General features: G+C 42.7%; 1 protein-coding gene across 36 annotated transcripts in view; it reads right to left on the reverse strand.

Moving 5' to 3' along the window:
• Positions 1-24,408, reverse strand: part of PTK2 (protein tyrosine kinase 2) — a 239,852-nt gene that overhangs the window by 27,002 nt on the left and 188,442 nt on the right. For 22 of the 36 annotated variants that reach the window (XM_087890936.1, XM_087890928.1, XM_087890935.1 and 19 more), the window contains 3 exons: positions 19,189-19,275; positions 11,851-11,988; positions 5,283-5,414 (listed from right to left, as the gene is read on the reverse strand). In XM_087890936.1, coding sequence (XP_087747062.1) covers positions 5,283-5,414; positions 11,851-11,988; positions 19,189-19,275 — 357 coding nt within the window. The remainder of the gene's footprint in view (positions 1-5,282; positions 5,415-11,850; positions 11,989-19,188; positions 19,276-24,408) is intronic. The other 14 variants (XM_087890944.1, XM_087890942.1, XM_087890941.1 and 11 more) reach the window with 3 other exon arrangements.

Here is a 24,408-nt window from a genome sequence, read left to right on the forward strand (position 1 = left end):
TATGATCTTTGCAATGGTGATCAGTATTAATGTTTTGCTGATTAGAAAGATTTGATGTTCTAGGAATGGCTAGTTACTGTATATATTAATGTGTAAAAGCAAAAAGTGGAGATTGGAGTATGTTTATCTTGTACTGTACTAAGAAGAGTTGGAAGTCAACGCCCCCTTTTCTTTCTTTTGTTCTCTTCCCCCTTGTATCTTACACCCGCTTTTCCTGTTCCCTTTCCTTCCCTTCATTTCCTCTCTTTTTCTTCTCTTCTTTGTATTTTATATAGTCAAAAATAAAAAAAAAATTTTTTTTGCAAATAAGATACACTCCAATGAAGATTGATCTGTGCCAGGTTTAAAAAAGCAGGCAACCCATTGGAGAAAATGCACCCTGCCCCAAATCGTCTCTCACTTCCTTTTGAGGCCTGAACCGAACTCAGTATTTTTATTGATGTGCTGACTTAAGTCAATGCCTCCCCCTCCTCTCCATAAGCAGAGAATGGAAATTAAGGTTTAAGGAAATACGCTAAGCATCTTTTAGGCTTTGAAAATGTTCCTTTCTGGTTTTGGCTGCTGCTGGGAAACATGTCTTGCTTCTACAGTTTAAGAGGGAAATTCAACCCAATGAGCAGCACGAGCCCCAAATGACTCTGCTTGAAGCGCCACTGATATTAACATTTTTCCCCCCTTGGGGGAAAAATTTCTTCCAAACAGGATAGCCCAGTGTGCTGAGAGCATTGACTGCACAATAGCAACAGCACTTAAGACTTATATACTTATATTCACAGTGCTTTACAGCCCCTCTCTAAGCAGTTTACAGAGTCAGCCTCTTGCCCCCAACAATCCTCATTTTACTGACCTCGGAAGGATGGAAAACTGAGTCAACCTTGTGCCGGCCAGGATCAAACTGCTGGCAGCCAGCAGCCAGCGGAAGTAGCCTGCAGTACTGCATTCTAACCACTGCGCCACCACAGCTCCTATGCTGGCATGAATGTGTACAGTTGTCAGAAAATATGCATATCCTATTAAAGTCCACATACAGGGACCCCAGGAGCTTCCATGAAACACTCTGGCTGACACCGTGCCTCTGTAAAAACAGATAGTCCTCGACTTACGACTGGTTGCTTAGCAACTAAGGTTCTGATAGGCTCGCGGGATTCAAAGCACTGAAAGTCGTTGTCCCATGTCCCCCCACCTCACGTCCCATGATTATCCCTCCAGCGCCTGGCAACCAGGACACGTTTACAGTCGTTCGCAATGTCCTGCGACCGTGTTTTAGCATAAAAACCAGGAGTTAACACACCAATGGTTTCCTTAACGGCAGCAATTGTTCCCTTAATGTGTCCGTGTTTGTTTAACGACCACCGCAAAGAAGATCCTAAAATCAGGACAGCCGTGTAAATGAAACCGCTTTACGACTATCACAACTTACGGCCATAAAAGGGAGGACCGAAGATTACTTTCACTCCATTTGATTATGTATTAATCCTGAAAGTAAAAGTGAATGCATCCTGGCCAATCACAAAAGCAGCAAACCGAAGAGATTATATGAGGTTAGGAGAGATTAAGAAAAATCGTATACAGGCAGTCCTCGATTTACAACAGTTCACTTAGTGACCATTTGAAGTTACAATGAAAAAAAAATGACTTATGACCATTTGTCACACTTATGACCTTTGCAGCATCCCCATGGTCACATGTGATTTACATTTGGATGCTTGTCAACTGATTCATATTTATGACGGTTTCAGTGACCTTCTGATAAGCAAGATCAGTGGGAAAACCAGACTCACTTAACAACTGTGTTACTAATTTAACGACTGCAGTGATTCACTGAACAAACGTGGCAAGGAAACTCGTAAAATGGGCCCAAAATTCAACTGAACAAATTTCTCACTTAGCAGCATAAATGTTGGGCTCAATTGTGGTTGCTATTGCTTAGCGCATTGTAAGCCGCCCTGAGTCTCCGGAGAAGGGCGGCATATAAATCAAATTAAAAAAAAAAAAGTTGAGGACTATGTGTAATGGATTTCTTGTCATGTCTCAACTGGATCTACTATATAATATCATGGGGGAACTTTTCAAAAGAAGTCACAGCTGGTGGGGGGGCAGAGAAACCAATGCAGTTCAGCAGGATGGCAACCAATGTATTATTGTGTATAAAAGGGCAACAATATATTGTCACTTCACTTCCCAAAAAGTAAACTGGGAAAAAAAGTGCTTCAAAAACAATTTTATGAAAACCCGTTGGGAAATTACATTGGCTCTGCCTTTATTTACGCCCATGTAACACCTCTCCTACGCGAGCTGCACTGGCTCCCGGTGGTCTTCCGGGTGCGATTCAAGGTGTTAGTTATCACCTTTAAAGCACTCCATGGCTTAGGACCTGGGTACCTACGAGACCGTCTTTTGCCACCAATAGCCTCCCACCGACCGGTTCGTTCTCACAGGGAGGGACTACTCAGGGTACCGTCAGTCAAATTATGCCGACTGGCGACTCCCAGGGGGAGGGCCTTCTCTGTGAGGGCTCCAACCCTTTGGAATGAACTGCCCCCGGAGATACGGAATATCCCTGATCTCCGTGCTTTCCGCCGTGCCCTCAAAACCCTGATGTTCCAACAGGCGGGGCTAAACATACGAACATGTGAATGATTTTTTAAATGTTATCTAATTCTGGGTTTTATTTAATTGACCAAACTAAGTAATAATTTTAATTAGCAATTTTATGATGTTTGTGTGTCTATATTTTTCTTGACTGAACACCGCCTTGAGTCCTACGGGAGAAAGGCGGTACAGAAATATAATAAATAAATAAATAAATATTTATTTTTATAGGCAATAATATGTCGAACCTTTGGAATAAAATCTTGTTTCTCCCCCCCCCCAAAAAAATATTTCTAGCCTGTTTTAAAATGGAATTTTACACCAAGTTGTTCAAAGAACTGGCAAATACCATTTTCACTGTTTCTGCACAATTTGTACCTCGGTGGCACAACAACAGATTGGAACATCTGGAATGAACTTTCTGGATATTAAAAAAAAACCCTGGTGTGTGTGTGTGTGTGTGTGTGTGTGTGTGTGTGTGTGTGTACACGTACATTAAGTACTGAACAAACAATTCCCTTTATTTCCGCTTTAGAGCAAGATGTTTCTTTTTTTTTAAATAGAGCAGTTATGTCAAAAGCTCACAGACCAGTTAGGAGTTGAGGTGCCTGTTCCATTTTCCTTCAAAAAGGGAAGAGACGGTCAATAGATAGTTCAGAATAATTTCATCCAGAATAGTTGCAGCTGCTTATTTTCCCCCTTGGGAGAAAAACAACATTGTTTTGTCCTTATTTGGTAGCCTTCAAGGAAGTGTGCAAGCACAGACTTCATGAAAACAAAATCTGCGTGTCCTGCTGTTTCGTAGACTAGATAGCAATGCTTTACTTGGGAAAAGATTAATTATTCAGAGGCATTAGCTACAGGGAGAGAGATCATAGAGAGATAAAGAGCTGAAATTTTACATTATAGCTGACAATTTCAACATTTTTTTTAAAAAAAGAAAATCATACCATTGCAGATGTATTATTCAGTCTGTGAAGAGTTTATTGGTTTGGATAGTGCTAATCCCAGCCTGAAACTCAGCCCGACAAAATATAGAGTCATCCAAGCTCTAAACTTAATCATGTTTTGAGGGAGCCACAATAGCATTTAGGCTTATATGCCGCTTCACGGTGTTTTACAGCCGTCTCTAAGCAGTTTACAGAGTCAGCATATTGCCCCCAACAATTTGGGTCCTCATTTTACCCACCTCAAAAGGATGGAAGGCTGAGTCAACCTTGAGCCTAGTGAGGTTTGAACTGCCAAATTTGCAGTCAGCCGGCAGTCAGCAGAAGTGGCCTGCAGTACTGCACTCTAACCACTGAGCCATCATGGCTCGCAAAACATCAAAATAAGCCTCTTGACTTAAAGAAGGCATCTTTTTGCTCAAGTATCTATATATACAGGTACTTCCATCCTTCCGAAGTCGTTAAAATGAGGACCCAAATTGTTGGGAACAACAGGCTGACCGATGCTGATGTTTTTTTTTTTGTTGTTTTTTTTTTAATTTGATTTATATGCCGCCCTTCTCCGGAGACTCAGGGCGGCTTACAATGCATTAAGCAATAGCCTTCATTCTTTTGTATGTTTTATACAAAGTCAGCTTATTGCCCCCACAATCTGGGTCCTCATTTCACCTACCTTAGAAAGGATGGAAGGCTGAGTCAACCTTGAGCCTTGGAGAGATGTTGTAACTGCTCAGAGAGTGCTGTAAACAGGGGTGGGTTTTAAATTTATTTACTACTGGTTCTGTGGGTGTGGTTTATTTTGTGGGCGTGACTTGATGATCATGTGACAATTCTTTAGGATTTAGCAGAGGTACTGGTTTACCAGGCTTTTAACTGCTTGCAGAGCTGTACCGGTCTACTCATTTGTTTTTGGAGGCACTGGTCTACCCATTTAATTTTTGCAGGCACTGGTCTACCTATTTATTTTTGCAGGCACCGGTCTACTCATTTGTTTTCTTTTACCACTGATTAGCTGTAGGGCGGCCCTTTGAAGCCCTGCGGCAAGAGTTTAAACAGCTAGTTTCCCTCTAGACAATAGCTGGGACTCAGGAGGCAGCAACAGATTGGGGGTGGGGCCAAATAAAAGGTAAGAATAATGCAGGGGGGGTGGGGGGATCCAAACCGGTTCGGTGACGTCATATCGTCACCGCTACTGGCTCGGCTGAACCGGGCCGAACCGGGAGGAACCCACCACTGGCTGTAAAGCAGGGGTCTCCAACCTTGGCAACTTTAAGACTTGTGGACTTCAACTCCCAGAGTTTCTCAGCCAGCAAAGTTGCCATGGTTGGAGACCCCTGCTGTAAAGCATTGTGGAGCAGTATATGAGTGCGACTGCTGCCCCTCAACTTACGACCATTTTTAACGACAGTTTGAAGTTGTGACAGCACTGACAAAAGTGCGTTGTGACCCCCTCCTTAAAGTTACAACCGTCTCACCGCCGGTCACATGATCAACGAAGATTGAGGTGGACTTTTAATAGTAACCGCCCCTTTTGGCGGGAGTTGGACGGTTCCAAAATGTGAAAAATAAATACATGGGGAAAAAATAAATATCTGAAGGGAATATTTAAGGGCTGTACTAGTGGGAAAATTAGCCAGCATTTAATGGAAATAGGAACTCTGTTTTCTTATTATTATCCGAGAATATAAGAGGAAAAGAGCTTGTTATAATTGCAACAAGGAAACCAAAAAAAAAAGATTGTACCAGAAATCTCTCCTCCTTTTCCAACCATCTCTGGTCTTCCTCCATTTCTTGTTGCTGTCGTATCAATCTCTCTTCCATTAGATGTGCTGGTAGGACCTGTCCCATCCCGCGCATATCCAAACTGCCAGAATCCTACAAAGAGGGCGGGCGAACAGAAAAGAGGTAAGCTAAAATGTTAAGCTCCCATCATTTTTATTTTAATGTGATTGTCATCAATACAGATCCTGCTTTTCTTTTTAAAGTGGAAAAAAACGTATTTTTCGGACTATAAGACGCACCTAAATTTAGAAGAGGAAAACAACAAAAAAAGTTTTTGGCCTCCCTTTTTTCAGCCCTTTTCCAGCCTTTTCTCAGCCCGTTTTCTGGGCTTTTTCGGCCCGTTTTTTTCCAAAAACATGGGCCAAAAAAAGCCTCAAAAACCAGCTGAAAAAAGCCCCCAAAACAGGCCAAAAAAAGCCCAGAAAATGGGCCCAAAAAAAGCCTCAAAAACAGGCCTAAAAAAAGCCTTGAAAATGGCCTGAAAACGGGGCGTGCGGAGGCCAAAAAACGGCTGGCGGGTGGGTGGGGGTTTGGCAATATTCGGTCTATAAGACGCACAGACATTTTCACCCCTCTTTGGGAGACAAAAAAGTGTGTCTTGTAGGCCGAAAAATACGGTATACTGTATACTGGTTTACTGGGCTAAAGGATAAATGACAGAAAGCAATACAGTACTAATGATCGAAAATGTTTAGCTTTGGTTATAAGAAAATACAGAATAAGAGTTGGAAGGGACCTTGGAGGTTTTCTAGTCCAACCCCTTTCTCAAGCAGGAGACTCTATAGACCCACAGGTGCACATGTAGCCATATCGGTGGGCATGTGAGCTCAGCTCTGGTGCGCATGTGTGCACCGGCCAGCTGATTTTCAGGCTTTCTGGTCTCACTAGAAGTAGGGAAACAGGCTGTTTCCTGCCTCTGGAGGGCCTCAGGAGTGGGGAGGCCTGTTTTTCTCTCTCCCCAGGCTCCAGAGCCTTTCTAGGAGTCTGGGGAGGGCAAAAACGGCCTTTCAGGTGCCAGGAGCAGGGGGAGCGGGGGAGGTCACGCATGCATGCACAGGGGCAGGGCACATAGAATTATGGGTGTGGGCACTTGCACGTGTGACATCCCCCCCTCCCCGCACTCCCCCCGCTCCTGGCACGCGATTGCAAAAAGTTTAGCCAACGCTGCCCTTTACCATTCCACACAAGTGGCTGTCCAGTCTCTTCTTCAAAACCTCCAGTGATGAAGCACCCACAACATCTGAAGGCAAACTGTTCCACTGGTTAATCGTCCTCACTGTTTAGGAAGTTCCTCCTTCATTCCAGGTTGCTTCTCTCCTCAATTAGTTTCCATCCATTGCTTCTTTTCCTGCCCTCTGGTGCTTTGCAGAATAGGTTGACCCCCTCTTCTCTGGGACAGTCCTTCAAATATTGGGAAACTACTATCATGAAACCCCCTAAACCTCTTCATTAAACTAGACATACCCAGTTCCAGCAACAGTTCTTTACATGTTTTAGTCTCCAGTCCCCTGATCCTCTTTGTTGCTCTTCTCTGCACTCTTTCCAGAATCTCAACATCTTTTTTAATATCGTGGCAACCAAAATTGGACACAGTGTTCCAAGTGTGGTTTTACCACTGCAGTATAAAGCGCTACTAGCTTTCAGATTAAAAACAAACATTGTCAGGAAATCAAAACTTCACTAACCTAATTCAGTACTCACTTCAGTAGTTAATGAATGCAAGGATTTAAAAGCAGGTTGTCAGCACTTCAAGCTGCATTTACTCTAGTGCTGACATAAGAAGGAGAAGCGGAGGCGTCTGGAAAGGGACGTTTGACTTTTCACCTATTTATTTTCCCTGAAAATAATATCCCCTAAGAGATGGGATGGGAGGGGGGAAATTCCTTTGAGCTGGAGCAGTAGATTAATGGTAGAATGACTTGGAAGATGGCCAATGAGTGCAGGGGAGTGGGGAACGGAAAGGGAGGGTTTTGGGTCTGGAAGTCAGTGTTGGCTTCGATGGAGTCGGATTTTAGAATGTCGTGCTTAATAAATAGGAGTTTTCCTTCAAAGACTTTGTTTGAAATGCAATTTATAAGATGACCTCAAAACCTGACACAGGTTTGGGTAACAGAAAAGTTTCATCACACAGAAAATATGCTTCACAAAGTTAAAAACAGAGACTTTTAAGGTAAAGAATGGTTGGAGGTTTCACCTAACATTGGACTTCTTGGTATTAGGAAAACCACAATGACTCAAGTAACAATTAAGTCAATGCTTAATTGTGATCCAGTGTTCCCAAGACTGGCACCCCTTGATATCTTGACAAAAAAATTCCAAAATTGCCAGACAGTATGACTGATTATTGAGAGCTCTAGCACGGATGTATCTCAAGGTCATGAAGTTGTGAAGTTGGCTCCACACCAACACACACATCTATCTACTTGAATGAAGTTTTTGTGGGGGGGCCCCCAAACAACCCTTCTTCCTCAGCAAAGAAGAATTCCCATATAGATCATGGATGATCAGCAAATGTTTCAAACACTTTCTGCTGATCATCATTCATATATAAAGCAGGGATGTATGTAAGTATCCCAGAATGCCTCTTTGTGGTGGTATTGTTTATTATGTGGTATGACAAATTATGGAAAAAAGGAACATTGAATTTAGAGATGAAACAAGTGAAAAATGTATAAGAAGTACCGTACTTTTCAGAGTATAAGACACACTTCCCCTCACTCCAAAAAAAGGGGGTGGAAATGTTGGTGCGTCTTATACACCGAATACAGCCATTTTCAGTCTCCCAAAACCCCGCCCTGCATGTCCCGTTTTCACAAATTTCCAAAATTATACTCTGGTCACAAAAACGGGACACACAGAATGTTTGGGAGCCTGCAGAGTGCTCCTGGGGGCTAGAGAAGGCAAAAATGGGATGCCGGGGGGGGGGGGTCGGGAGGACAAAAACGGGTCCGTTTTTTGCAAAAATGGTATGCACAGAGGGTTTGGGAGGCCTGCAGAGTGCTCCTGGGGGCCGGGGAGGGCAAAAACCGAATGCGCGGAGGCCAAAAACTTGTTTTCCTCTTCGAAATCTTAGTGCGTCTTATACTCTGGTGTGTCTTATAGTCCGAAAAATACAGTAAATTTTCTTTCTCTCTCACTTGCTTATGTGAGGGTGTGTATGCGTGCATACAAACCTCCACCTGAGTCTTTATCCTGCAGAAAAGAAGACGCCAGAAAGGCATACAAACTGTATGCTAAGATGGATGTCCATCTTACTCACACTTTGAGAAACATCTGTAATAGTTTTCTTTCAAATATTTTTCTTTATTATATCTCCCGGCTAAAAATGGCATTCGAGGAAGCAATAAAATACAGATATTTTTCTTTAAACCCTCTCTGGTTTTAATTATATTTTAAGACCTGTGAAGGGGATAGCCAACTTAAATGCAGGGTTGTGTTTCTTTCTTTCTACTTTGACACTTGCAGAAAGTACAAGAAAAGAAGTAACCACAGTCACCTGGCTAAACTTTCTGTCGAATAGAATAGAATAGAATAGAATAGAATAGAATAGAATAGAATAGAATAGAATAGAATAGAATAGAATAGAATAGAATAGAATAGAATAGAATAGAATAGAATAGAATGCTGAGTAGAGTAGAGTAGAGTAGAGTAGAGTAGAGTAGAGTAGAGTAGAGTAGAGTAGAGTAGAACAGAACAGAACAGAACAGAACAGAATAGAATAGAATACAGAATAGGATATAATGCAGAGTAGAGTAGAGTAGAGTAGAGTAGAGTAGAGTAGAGTAGAGTAGAGTAGAGTAGAGTAGAGTAGAGTAGAGTAGAGTAGAGTAGAGTAGAGTAGAATAGAATAGAATAGAATAGAACAGAACAGAACAGAACAGAACAGAACAGAACAGAACAGAACAGAAATCTTTCTTGGCCAAGTGTGACTGGATATACAAGGAATTTGTCTTGGTGCATACGCTCTCAGTGTACATAAAAGAAAAGATACGCTTGTCAAGAATCATCGTCATAGGGAAACAGTCAATATAAATCTTAAGGATACCAGCAAGTATGTTTAAACGCTAATTGGTGCCTGAAAGAAGTTCTACCCTACTGGCAACACAATACAAATGGAGATACTCGTTTTCTTTGATGGCAGCAACAGTGACAGACAAACAGAAAGGATCTTAACCACCACACCAATCTGCTTGAGATAATGTTGTTCGAAGTGGCCCCTGTCAACCCTGAAGCTGACCTGGCCAAAGCCATCTTGGAGCTTCAGGGTTGCCACACTGGAGCTGAGGGATAGGGAGGGGGGGGGGACTAGAGATAGCTGGGGTTTTGTAGCCAAAACAAAATACTTTCTCTTGGGAAGCAAGGACATTCTCACACCTGGTCAGAGGAAGGAGGAGTGATGTCACCAGGCAGTGCCTTGATTGGGCCGTGTGACTGACTGATTGCGGTTTGAGGGAAAACTTCTTTTTTTAATTAGGTGAAACCCGCGGGAACCTTCAGAGTCGGTTTTCACCAGATCTGTGCCAATATGATATATCCAATAAAGCTATTCTTTGAGGAATCTACCTGCCTCCGAGTTTTGCTTGCTATGGGTCTATTACTTGGAACCCTGACAGCCTCACCCCAATTTCTGCAATGCTTTATATAAAGCATAACCAACTGCATCCAGGAATGGTCCAATAGCTGAAGAAATCATTAAGACAAAAGAGTCACACACTGATCCCAAGTCAATAATACATATCCGGAACAGCTGAAGTTTCAAAATACATTAGAAACTATGCAGAAACAATTCAACAGGAAGGATCGTTAAACAAAGCTCTCGTCATCGCCCGTTACATGGTGGAATCAAAGCTGCTGGTTACCCCATCAGCCATCCAACATCTGCTTTCATAATCCACACAAAGGCCTAACACACTTGTGATAAATCTCACCTGTCCATGTTTTCAGAGCAAGGATGGGCAACTAGGGCCCCTTTTACGACCTGTGGACTTCAACTAGTAGAATTCCTGAGCCAGATGTGAAGTCGACAGGTCCTCGAAGGGCCATAGCTGCCCACCTCTGCCAACTTATACGCTTACATCACTGCTACAGTAAAGCTTCTAGTGAATTCTAGTGTTGTGGCCCGCCATCGGCCAGCAGAGTCAGACAGTGAGGAGGTTGGGGAGGAACAAGGGCCAGTCCTGGGGGCTGGGGAAAGCTCGGACGAGGGCTCTGCATCGGAGGCAGAGAGGGAGATAGACAGCAGTGAGGCAGAGGAACAGCTGGAGCCCATTCCCAGTGTGCGCATGCGCGGAGCTGCCAGAAGACAAGAACAAGTCAGAAAGCAGGGTCGACTTGGGAGTAAAGCCACGTCTTGGAGATGATTGGCCCCTCCCCTAGGAAACAAAAAAGGAGTGAATGGGAAGGGGGCTTTTGCAGGAAACAATTCGTTCATTCGGTCATTTCAAGAGTGGAAAAGTTCTGTTCGTGACTCTAAGAGACTCTGTGCCACATTTTGCCTTACTCTGCATTTGGAAACAAGTTACGTGGCAGCTTGCCAAGCGAGATAAGGTGTGTTGATAAATATTCCTTTGAAAAACTGTTTGGATAAGCCTTGCTGACTGTGAATGAAAGTAATTCACAGTCGTGTAAATAAAAGAGGTTTTGTCGGGACCAAAACTCTGCTTCCTGCTTTTTAAGGGAGCCTAAGTCAGAACATCTAGTGAATTCTAGCTTCTGTTCAATCACGCTAATTCCAAATTTGCCATCAACATAATTTCCCCCCTTTTCACTGCCGCCAACATCATTTTAGCTTCAAAATGTTTTGGGTTCTGCGCAATGGAGTGATCCAGTCTTTGAATGTCAAGTACACCTGTCAATCATAAGTGCTAATAGAAAGGCATTCAGATCATCAAATGTTTGGGAGTTGGGCAACCTTACTGGTCTTGAATCTTTGCACAAGTTGTAAGCCATGCTAATTCTAGCAGAACTGTAAAAATTTCCTCCTATCTGGATTACAATAATCTACCAAACAGAAATAAAACTAAAACTATATCCTGCCAAACGAGGCCACAAATATCAGTAATGACTTACCCACACTTGCCCCGGAAGTCATGACATCTCAACACTGTCTCAAAATTTTTAAGTGGATGAATAATGAGCCACAGGAATAACAGAATAACAGGGACTTTGTGGGTCATCTAGGCCACCCTCCTGCTCAAGCAGGAGGCCCTATGCCATTTCTGACCAGTGGCCGTCCTGTCACTTCTTGAAAGCCACCAGTGATGAAGCACCCACAATGTCTGAGGGCACGCTGTTCCCTTGGCTGTTAAATTATTCCTAAATAGCTCTTTGATATGGGCTAACTTGACTTCACAGGAAATATCCATGAGCAGACCCATCTGAACTTCATCAGGAAGATTAACTGACAAATCTAGGTGGTCTTTCAATTCCCCCATGATATTTAAGGAATATAACATATGCATCAGCACAGAGACACATCAAAAAGAGGGAGGGGAAAAAATGGTCTGTGAAATAACTAGGTGGAAATTACCTCCATGTTGGGTTGCCACATGGATATTTCTTGAGACCGATGGTTCCAGGAATCTGTCTGATCCAAAAGAGAGGCTTGTCCTGGATAAATGCTACCTGCCAGGGTTGGAATTCCATGGGAACCGGGATAGCCTGAAACCTACCAAAAGATACAGACAAATCCTTCAGGACGCCGTGAAGTCTTACATCAGCCTTACATCCCATGCTGTAGGAACTTATAAATAAAGGCAGTGGGCGGGAGAGGTATGGAAAAATAATTGGGGGTGGGGAGATAATGGGCATTGTTGCTTGCAATAAAAATGTGACGTATGTATCTAATCATGCATCCAATACTTAGCCTGGTGTTAACCAATCATTAATTTCCTGAGAATAAAAATGACTGGATTTATTTTTAATTTATTTTATTCAGCTTATCTGCTGCTCCAAATTTCAACCAACTCTGAATGGCTTACAATCCCTACCATGCACAGACAAGATTAAAACAGCAAAAAAAAAAAAAAAAAGAGTAGCTTGGCTTCCTGAATCCCAAATGTGTTGGGATGTATTTTCCCTGAAGATGCTGTTCCAGAGAAAGGGGACCAAGATCAAGGAGGCTTATCTTCAATGGCATTCTCAAGAGAAGGAATCCAGAGGCAGCCCATTTTTTTTTTCTGATTTAATTGGAAGGCAGAAACTCCTGGGAGCAAGAATTCTGTAGATATCTAAGTCCTGAGAAATGAAGGGTTTAAAAGGCGACAATCCACATCTTGAGGCATGTTGATACCTAACTATAGTATCCTACACTAGCTATAGCTTCTAAGAATAGAATCAGAAGAGCTGGAAGAGACCTTGGAGTCTTCTAGTCCAAGCCCTTGCTCAAGCAGGAAACACTATGTTATTTTAGCACTATGCTAAAAAAGAGCCTCGGTGGTGCAGCGGACTAAAGTGCTGTTAAGTGCTAGCACTTAGCTGCCAGCTGCCTGCAATTAGTGCAAGTTTGAATCTCACCAGGCTCAAGGTTGACTCAGCTTTCCATCCTTTTGAGGTAGGTAAATTGAAGACCCAGATTGTGGGGGCAATAAGCCAACTTTGTATAGAACAACACCGCTTGGCGGGGCTGAAAGCCCTAATAAGCAGGTATATACAAAAAAGTATGCAGGCTATTGCTATAATGCATTGTAAGCCACCCTGAGTCTACGGAGAAGGGCGACATATAAATTGGACTAATAAATAAATTGGACTGATAAATTTCAGACAAGCGACTGTCCAGTGTTTTCTTAAAATCCTCCAGTGATGAAGCTCCTACAACTTCTGAAGGCAAAGCTGTTCCATTAGTTGATTGTTCTCACTGTTAGGAAGTTTCTCCTTCGTTCTAGGTTGCTTCTCTCCTCGATTACCTTCTACCGATTGTTTCTTGTCCTGCCTTCTGGTGCTTTGGGAAATAATTTGACCCCTTCTTCTTTGGGGCAACCCCTGCAATACTGGAAGACTGCTATCATGTCACCCCTAGTCCTTCTTTTCTCTAAATTAGCCATACCCAATTTCTGCAACCGTTCTTCATATGTTTTAGTCTCCAGGCCTTAAATCACCTTAGTTGCTCTTCTCTTCCCTTTTTCCAAAGTCTCAACATCTTTTTTGGTAAAGTGGTGACCCAAACTGGATGCAGTATTCCAGGCGTGGCCTTACTAAGGATTGTTTACACAACCGAGGATTGTATTAGCTTTTTTGGCTGCTGCCACACATTGCTGGCTCATGTTTGACCGTACACTAGGGCTCCAAGGTCCCTCTCACATAGTTACTGTCGTTTTCACAGTGGTTTTCAAGAATATTCCCAGGTGCAGTATATTACAAGAGTCCAAATGGGAGGTGAATAAAAAGAGCCTCTTGCTCTCCAAAAGGTCATAATTGAAACAATAGATGAAATTCTGAGAAGATCCTCCTGGCCACAGCAAGATTTGTGAGTCCAAGAGGACCTCCAAAGTATGAGCCAGTTCAGTGTAGATCAGGGGTCTCCAAGCTTGGCAAGTTTAAGACTTGTGGACTTCAACTCCCAGAATTCTTGGCAAGTTTAAGACTTGTGGACCAACTCCCACAAGTCAAGGAATTCTGGGAGTTGAAGTCCACAAGACTTAAAGTTGCCAAGCTGGAGACCCCTGGTGTACAGCATTACAGGAGACAGCATATCCCTACAGTCACATGGCTTCTGACCCCATAACTACTCATTAGAATAAATCCTATCCTAGCCAGGCCCTGACAGCCTCCGAGGATTTCAACAACTCAGTTGCATCACCTGTTTAACTTGGGGTTCGACTGGACATCATTAGCAAACTGATGGTGCCTAACCTCCTAAAGATAACGTCACCCAGCAGTTTTCACGTCATTGTTAAACTGGAATGGAGAAAGCACCAAATCACGAGAGACCCCATGTTAGAGGGCCATTGGATTCAATCTCTCTCCACCAGCAGACGAGAACCACCCCATTAAATTGGGATAATTACTGCGGAAGAGTACCTCCCACTCCCACTCCCAACCGCTGACCCATAAAGATGTCTTGCCCCAAAAGTCACTGAGAAGGGAAGCAGGAACATAAAAGTTTCACTCCCACCAGACGCCACCCACAAGTATAATCAATGTAGTTTAAACTACCCTGTGTAACCTTGAACCCAGACTAAAAAGAGTGAAGGTCATCTACTTCCTTCTGGCCAGCTGTAAACCTACCATCTTCTCAAGAACCTTCCCCCCACAAAAGGAGGTTGATTATAATGCTTCACATCACGTTGATTTCTTGACAGGAGGCGTACCAAGATCCACCAAGGCTGGAGGTAGCACCCCCTCACTCAAGAAAGCATTTTCCATGGAGTTGGCTGAAATGGCAAAACTGGCTACTCTGATTAAAGAAAAGAACATAAGTACTTTTGTTTCCATGTGGAAACCACTTCTGAACTTCATGCTTGATGTGGAAAAGAATGAAACTCTGATTTTGGGTTTTAGAGATTAGACTGATAGACCTTTATAGAAATGACTTGTTCATATTATTATGGGAAAACGAAAAGCTGTGATTTGATATTAATGCCTTATTTTACTGCAACAGAGAGAGTCAGAAATCAATGCTTCTTTTTCTTTTCTTTTCTTTTCCCTACCTTCTCTTCCCCTTTTCCCCTCCCCTTCCACTGCTCTTTTATTTACTTTTGTATTTTATAATACTTAATAACTTAATAAAAAAACACTTAATATAAAAGAAAGCATTTTTCATTGATCCATCTGCCTTAAGAGGCTTTCACAAACCCAGCATCATCAGAAACCCAGCCCTCTTCCTTTGAACAAGCTCAAACTCATCCTAAATAACCCCACATGATGTAATCTCAGTCAATCCCATAGAAACAGACCAGCTGGCTTCCAACTCAGACAAGAGTCAAGTCCTAGGGACTTTTTCCACCGGATACTCCAAATATAATTCGTAGGGCATCAACAAATGCTATTTTAGCCCATCCTTGCCTAAAAGGGTTTGAGTCACTTTTTAAAAAAAAAAAGTAGTTGCAATAAGAGTGGCGAAATATTCATAGGTTGCTCCTTTTTATAGGTAGTCCTCACCCAACAACCACAACCGAGAACGGCAACTCTGTTGCCGAGAGATGTGGTTGTTAAGTGAAACATGGGAACATGCCAGACTTACAGCATCGCTTAATGACCTGCAGTCATTAAGAGAATCACCATAGTTTTTTTTTTTTTTATTTGATTTATATGCCGCCCTTCTCCGGAGACTCAGGGCGGCTTACAATGCCTTAAGCAATAGCCTTCATACTTTTGTATATTTATACAAAGTCAGCTTATTGCCCCCACAAACTGGGTCCTCAATTTACCCACCTTAGAAAGGATGGAAGGCTGAGTCAACCTTGAGCCTGGCAAGATTCGAACTTACTTTAATTGCAGGCAGCTGGTCTTAATAACAGGGTGCTTTAGACCACTGTACTACCAAGGCAACTAGTTGTTTAATGAGACATCTTCATTGAATTTGCTTGTTGAAAGCCAAGTGAGAATGGAAATCAAATTACTGAGGGGATACTACAATAGTAGTAAATTTGAGAGTCAGTTGTAAAGATTATGGAGATTCTCAGTCATTCAGGTCATGGTTTTGTTTTTTTTTAATTTGATTTATATGCCACCCTTCTCCGGAGACTCAGGGCGGCTTACAATGCGTTAAGCAATAGCCTTCATTCTTTTGTATATTTTATACAAAGTCAGCTTATTGCCCCCACAAACTGGATCCTCATTTCACCTACCTTAGAAAGGATGGAAGGTTGAGTCAACCTTGAGCCTTGGAGAGATTCGAACCAGCAGAAATTGCAGGCAGCTGTGTTAATAACAGGGTGCACTAAACCCCTGTACTATCAAGGCTCTTTGGGTTGTCCCAAAGGTGCTTTTTCAGGAGGCAACTGGAGTTTTTTGTTTTGTCTTTGAAGACGTTTCACTTCTCATCCAAGAAGCTTCTTCAGCTCTGACTGGATAGTGGGGGAACAGAAGGATTGATACTCCTTGCAGACAGCTGGTCATTTGCATCTTTTTTAGAGAGTCATTGAGGCCACTTGGAGGTTTATCTGTGTCCTCAGAGTCACCTGAGTAATGCAAATGGTTCCTGTAGTCTGCAATTTTTCTGGAAATCCATTTATACTCCCACACCATTCGAAGGGTGTTCATCCCAAAGGGCATAGCTGAAGGTCTGTAGAGATTCACAGTCATCGGGTCATGGTTGTCCCGAAAGTGCTTTTTCAGGAGGCAACTGGACTTTCTTGTTTTCTTTGAAAGATGACTGAGAATCTCCATAGACTTTTAGCCATGGTGTGGGAGTAGGAACGGATTTCCAGAAAAATTCTACAGATCTACTGGAGGAGCTTTTCGGATGAGAAGTGGTAACCGTTATTTTTTCAGCATATCGTAACTTCAAATGGTCATTAACAGGGCAATTATTTAGTGAAAACTACCTGCACTGCCATGAGACAGCCTTGGACATGGACATTTACTCAACTTACTCGAAGTATCTTTTCTGTCACTTCACTCCATCTTATCTAAGGCAGCCACTATGTTCCAAGAGGCAAAGCCTCAATACAACTGCCCACCAAAACCTTGGGGACTTCCCAAAGCCCCCTCAGAAACCATCAAATGCTTTAGGTTGACTAAACAGGTGTGCCCTCCTTACAGAAGTTGGCACAAACAGTCAACTTCAACCGAGAGCCCATCTGCAGCTTTCCACATAAATTAAACTCATTATGACCCCCAGGGCTACTATGGTAGTCCTGAATTTCTGAAGAGCTCCTGACCTTTCAACTTCATAGTCTTATGCACTGGTGAAATCCAATTTCTTTTTTTACTACCAGTTCTGTGGGCGTGGCGGGGTGTGGCTTGGTGGGCGTGGCTTGTTGGGCATGGCAGGGGAAGGATACTGCAGAATCTCCATTCCCACCCCATTCCAGGGGAAGGATACTGCAAAATCCCCATTCCCTCCCCACTCCTGAGGGAAAGATGTTGCAAAATCCCCATTCCCTCCCCACTCCTGGGGGAAAGATATTGCAAAATCTCCATTCCCACCCCATTCCAGGGGAAGGATACTGCAAAATCCCCATTCCCTCCCCACTCCTGGGGGAAGGATATTGCAAAATCTCCATTCCCACTCCACTCTGGGGCCAGCCAGAGGTGGTATTTGCCGATTCTCCAGGCTACTCAAAATTTCCGCTACCGGTTCACCAGAACCTGATGGATTTCACCCCTGCTCTTATGGTATTAGAACTTTCGATACACAGATGATACACAAGCACATGGTGTTCAGATAGATCAGGGGTATCCAACTTTGGCAACTTTAAGACTTGTGGACTTCAACTTCCAGAATTCCTCAGCCAGCCAGCCAGCCATGCTGGGGAATTCTGCGAGTTGACGTTGCCAAGATTGGACACCACTGACTTAGATCGATTAATGTTAATTGATCTAAGTCAGTGGTGTCCAACCTTGGCAACTTTAAGACCTGTGGACTATCAACTCTCAGAATTTTAATCTGAAAAGTTTCCAAATGTACAACAGAAAGCTACTAAACAGCTGTTTCCAACTAGCTGGGGAACTTTCTACTATTTCTTCTAATAGGAATCAAGAGTATTTTAAAACAAAAGGATGGCTTTTGTTTTAAAAGTACAGGCCTGCATTCAAAATGTTATAAGCCTTGCATGCTTCTTGTGCAACAATTGTAAGAAATTCTCAGCTAATACCCCCTGCAAAAAGGAAAATGATTTTTTTTTCTAAAAGATTCTGAAAGGCACAATCTTAATCACTTTCAAGCCTGGGTGACATTGGCAACTTGGCGCACGATCCAAGAGGTGGAATGGCAAATTCTCTGGATAAAACGGGGGTATTGAAAGCCCTTATTTCATGTCCCTCAACCTGGATTTGAGGGAAAAGGCCTGGACCTCTACTTATGTCCGGGTGGTTCTCAACTTACAACCATCTGTTTAGTGACTGTTCCAAGTTGCAACAGCACTAGAGAAAGTGACTTATGACTGGTTCTCACCCTTATAAGTGTCGCAGCATTCCCACCATCATGTGATCAAAATTTGAGCATTTGGCCGTTAAATGGAATCCCAGGGTCCTGTGATCACCAGTTGTGACTTTCCCAGCCGGCTTCTGACAAGCAAGGTCTTGGGGGGGGAAGCTGGATTCACTTAACAACTGCCACAATTTGCTTAACAACCATGGCAAAAAAAAAAAAAGTCGTAAAATCGGGTGTGAGTCCTTCAATAATCGCCTTGCTTTGCAAGAGAAATTCTGATCCTAATTGTGGTCGTAAGTTGAGGACTGCATGTAACAGCTACCATGTTCCTCTTGATTGCCCTTTTTCAAGGCTATATATGCTCCTTCAACGTCCCTTCACAGTGCTTCATTTTTAATCCCGATTATCCCCAAATGATTCTTAAAGGATCTAGGATTACAAATTGCCCTCAGAAGCCTTGGGTGAGGTCTCAAAGATCTCTACAAGCTTTGGCCAAAATTATGACTTTCAACGTGAAAGAATAGCAAAATTTTAAAACACGTGATGGAAAAAAAATCCTATTAATTGAATTTAATATTAATTAAATGTGATTTTTCTTCCTGCCCTCAGCCCAAAGGAGGGTGTACTTTAAATTCTCTTCGAAATACGTCACAATTACTCATAGTCCACACTTGTGTTGGCTTCGCCCTTAGTCATATGAATCATATATCTATAAACCTAGTTAATAAACCAAAAAAAATCCCCCAACGTACATAATATGATTCTTTCCTCCTACAAACACTTAGGATTGTAAAATATGAAAACCATGGAAGAGGGGTTGTATTCTTTTACCTGGTAGTGATTGGGTTGTATCATGTGCTGTGGACTGGGATAAAATCCTTCACTTGATCTTGGACTAGGATAACCGGGTCTGCTGGGCTAGAAAAAGAAAGAAATTAACAAATCAGTAATACACAATACACCAGCGGGACATTTTAAAAATAAGAATGGCATTAACATACTTAGTTTACGTTTCTCATCTTAATTTGTACAAGGAAACCGTCTTCTGGATGTTACAACTTACAGAAGGCAGAAACACTTTTATTACAGAAGCTGGAACTAGGAAACAGAACATAGAATAACAGAGTGGGAAGGGACCTTGGAGGTCTTCTAGTCCAGCCTCCGGGTCAAGCAGGAGACCCTGTTCCACTTCAGACAAGTGGCCGTCCAGGCTCTTCTTCAAAACCTCCAGTGATGGAGCACCTACAAGCTCTTCCATGGATTACGGAAATTTATGGATTTGTGGGCCAATTCACTCCCTATAATTTTGATAGATAGAACATCTAACCAAACTGACATGTATGAAGTTTTACTACAAGTAGAAGGCTTAGCCATACTTTGGAAAAATCACATGCTATAAATACCATCTAGATCAGTGATGGCTAACCTTTTTGCCATCGTGTGCCAGGAGCGGGGGGGAAGAGGACAGGGGTTGCGCGCACGCGTGCCCACATCCATAGTTCTATCCGCAGCCCCCGCTCATGCTTGCGCAACCCTGTTTCCTGGCCATTTCCGTCCTCCTGAGGGCCTCGGGGGGGGGGGCGTTTTCGCACTCCCCAGGCTCCTAGAAAGGTTCTGGAGGCAGGGGAGAGCAAAAAACGGGCCTTCCAGTCCCACCGGAAGTTGGCAAATGGGCCGTTTCCAGCTTCCGGGGGGCTGGGGAAGGCCGTTTTTGCCCTCCCCAAGCTCCTAGAAAGACTCTGGAGCCTGGGGGGGAGAAAAACAGGCCTTCCTCACGCCCCCCCCGAGGCCCTCCAGAGGCAGGAAACAACCTGTTTCCCTACTCCCGGTGGGCCCAGAAGGCCTGAAAAATCAGCTGGCCTGTACCCCAGAGCCGAGCTTGGGTGCCCACCAATATGGCTACATGTGCCACCTGCGGCACACATGCCATAGGTTCGCCATCGCGGATCTAGGTGGAAAATGGACAGTTCTTGCGTAGCTTCTTCTCCGGTAACATCGCACTGGAAACTAGGGCATACAAAACCTTTGCCAGACCAATTCTCGAATACAGCTCGTCTGTCTGGAATCCGCACTGCATATCAGATATTAATACAATCAAACCAGTCCAGAAATATTTCACAAGAAGAGTCCTCTACTCCTCTGCTCGCAAGAATTTCAAGTCTGCTCGCCATTCTGGGCCTAGAAAACTTAGAACTATGCCGCCTTCGGTCTGACCTAAGCGTAGCTCATAAAATTATCTGCTACAATGTCCTACCTGTCAATGACTACTTCAGCTTCAACCACAACAATACATGAGCACACAATAGATACAAACTTCAAGTGAACAGCTCCAAACTAGATTGCAGAAAATATGACTTCAGCAACAGAGTGGTCAATGCCTGGAATGCACTACCTGACTCTGTGGTTTCATCCCAAAACCCCCAAAATTTTAACCTAAGACTGTCTACTGTTGACCTCACCCCATTCCTAAGAGGTGTGTAAGGGACGTGCATAAGAGCATCAGCGTGCCTACCGTCCCTGTCCTAATGTTTCCTCTACTTGTATCTATTTTATGTATTCAATTCATGCTTATAATTATATAAATTACCTAATACGTTCTTGACAAAATAAATAAAATAAATGTAATGAAGAAGAGCTACGTAAGAATCTGACACCATCCTGTCCACTGGAATGAAATTTTGGGGTGAAAAGAACCCTCACCTTGCTTGCTGCCTACCACTGAAATAAAGGAAGACCCGTTCAGAAAACATAATTTGGTGATTAATCTGGATAAATGTGGCAATTAAATTCATGCCTCTACAACCTCCAAAAATCTATGGATGGATGTTCATCGATAACAGCATCGTAGTGGAACTGGCCTTTATTTACATGTATTCCTTGACTTACGACCCGGAATTATAATTTGAACCCGGAATTATAGTTGTTGAGTCATTGGGATCATTAAGGAGATCACAAAATTTTTGATATTTTTTATATTTTTGAGACAGTTGAGTGCAGTGGTTGTTAAGTGAACGATGTGGTTGTTAGGCAAATCCATTGTACTTAATGGGTGGTTTTGCTGGAAACTGGGAGCAATGTACTCCCAGTAAATGTACACTGAGAGCATATGCACCAAAGACAAATTCTTTGTGTGTCCAATCACACTTGGCCAATAAAATTCTATTCTATTCTATTCTATTCTATTCTATTCTATTCTATTCTATTCTATTCTATTCTATTCTATTCTATTCTATTGTCTAGTCTATTCTTATTCCATTCCATTCTCTATTCTCCTTCTCTTCTTCTCTTCTCTTCTCTTCTCTTCTCTTCCATTACATTATCTTTATTCTCTTTTCTCTTCTCTATTCCGTATTCTATTCTTATATTTTCTTCTCTCCTCTCCTCTCCTCTCCTCTCCTCTCCTCTCCCCTCCCCTTCCCTTCCCTTCTAGGCTGGAAACCAGCAAAAAAAAAAAAAAAAAAAAAGCTCACAGATCACAGTCACAAGACTGTGTAACCCTGCAAACTGTCATTAAAGGTAAGTCAGTTTGCCAAACACCCAAAATGTGGTCATGTGAATACAGGGTGAAAGGGGGGGTGGGTAGGTGTGCAGCCATCAGAACTTCATAATCTTGTTTTGGGGGAGTGGGGTGTTCTACTGTAACTCTGAACGGTCACTAAGAGAAAGGACATTAAGTGAGGAATGGTCTTATTCCAGATTCTGGGAGAAACACCAGGATTGAACGATGAAGGAAAGCCGAGGAATATCTGTCAGAAAAAAAACAGTCTTTTGTTAAGATCAGGTTGTCAAAACACGATGTGATGTTTGGCACGGCTGGAACCGCTGGACACAGATGAGAACAACTGGAGGGGGCTCCAGAGATTCCAGCAGTGTCTTGGACGACCATTCCCGTTGCCAAATTGGCCAGGAATAATCGGGAAGTAACAGATAAGACACGGTTTCTTCTTTGAATTCAGCGTCTGCTTTTCCATGGGCTCATCCTAAACTTTACTGGGAAGTTTCAGGGCAGCTGAAATTGTCATCCAAGAATCAAAAGCAGAAGGGAAAAATTATTTTTTGGAAGACTTTCCTTTTCATCTTAATCTCAAGGAAAAAACAAAATCAAAACAAAACAAAAAAGACGGCAAGCTGCTATGTGCTAATTAGGTCTCACTTGCTCATTAATCAGAGCTTTCAAAGGATTTGGTAATGTTCTTTTCTGAAAAGCTTTAATTATGCTAAAGAAAACTACTAAATCTGCTCTGATTATTTCTAAGAATTTAGCATGCAAATGCCTTTTAACAATGCCGGCTGATAGGCACGGCAACCTGCTGTGATAATTTGCACCATTTATTTGCTTTTGTAAATGAAGAATGCAAGCCACTTCTGTTTTTTTTTTTTTCAAAGCACCCAGAGTAAATTGATATTGATAGCAAAGATAACCAGTAATAAGATTTCATTCTTTTCAATCAGGGGTGAAATGCTCCTGGTTCGGAAAAGTTCGGAGAACCGGTAGCGATGACAGCTTGAGGCTCCGCCCACCCGCCCGGTCATTGTTACTTCCTGGTTTTAACCAGGAAGTAACCTGTTTTTTTACCCTCTGCGTATGTGCAAAACGGTTTGCACATGCGCAGAGGGTCGGCAAGCGCACTTCCGAACAGGTTGGGAAGGTAAGATTTCACCCAGGAGTGAAATGTAAAAATTTGTTACTACTGGTTCTGTGGGCGTGGCTTGGTGGTGGTAGGGTAATGTGACTGGGTGGGCGTGGCCAACTTTTTTTTTTTCAAAGCATTTTTTCTAATGCTTTGAAAAGCCTCTGCCGATCAGGCAACTCAGCTGGGATCGTCAGAGACTTTTCAAAGCATTTTTTTTTACCATCTCTTCGGCCAAGAGGTTGCAGAAAAAAAATGCTTTGAAAAACCTCAGACGATCCCAGCTGAGCCGCGCGATCATCAGAGGCTTTTTTTTTTTCCTTTTAAAAGCATTTTTTCGTCAGAAGAGGTTGTAGAAAAAATGCTTTTAAAAGTTTAAAAAAAAAAAAAGCCTCTGATGATCGTGCGGCTCAGCTGGGCATGGTGGGTGAGTGAGGGCAGGGATTTTTGTTACCGGTTCTCCGAACCACCGGCCGCCATCACTACCAGATCGGGCGATCCGGTCCGAACCGGGAGCATTTCACCCCTGATTTCACTCCTGCTTTCAATGCATAATTTACTTTATCCTAGAAGGAAGATAGTGTTTTATTAAAATCAGACTAGATTTTTTTAAAAAAAAGGTTACAGAAGAACTTAGTCACAGCTTCCTCAATGTTGATCCAATTCTTTTGAAATAATTCAAGAACCCGTTGAGGAGGGAGTGGGGGGGGGGGTATCCCAAATCCCTGCCCTCCAGGACAAAGCTCCAATTTTAATTCATATGGAGGTTAAATTAACCTATCTTAACTACGGTATAAATGCAGTCTATTCTGACCACCAGCTACACAAGAGTTAACACAACACTTTTCTCAGAAGCTTTTAACCCCTTTTGAGTCAAGATGCCAGTGGCTGAACCGAAAACCATGTAAGCATGCCGGAATAAAGGTAGTCCTCACTTAACAACTGCCCTGCTTAGCAACCATCTGAAGTTATGACAGTGCTGAAAAACTAACTTTACAATCAAATCTCATGATCGATGGTCCTAGCAATGTCTCTGTTTTCACACGATTGCCATTGGCTCACCTCCAAATGCACAGGTATGGAATAGGCAGCACCTGGTTCAGCTGCACTAACTTGTGAGAGGGATCTAGGAGTCCTAGTCTAGGACAATCACGTAAGTGTGAGTCAGAATTGTGCTGAAGCAGTTAAAAAAGCCAATGCAGGCCTGGGTTGCATCAAGAGAGAGATCAAGATCACATTCAAGATCACATGAAGGAACCATTTTATACTTTATAAGACCACATTATACTTTATAAGACCACACTTCGAATACTTCACCCAGTTTTGGTCACCACAATACAAAAAAAAATGTTGAGACTCTGGAAAAAGTGCAGAGAAGAGCAACAAAGATAATTATAAGGGCAGGGGTGGGTTCTAAAAA

The sequence above is a fragment of the Pantherophis guttatus genome, chromosome 3 (assembly GCF_059756535.1).
Source record: "Pantherophis guttatus breed Tessera chromosome 3, ASM5975653v1, whole genome shotgun sequence".
Lineage (NCBI taxonomy): Eukaryota > Metazoa > Chordata > Lepidosauria > Squamata > Colubridae > Pantherophis > Pantherophis guttatus.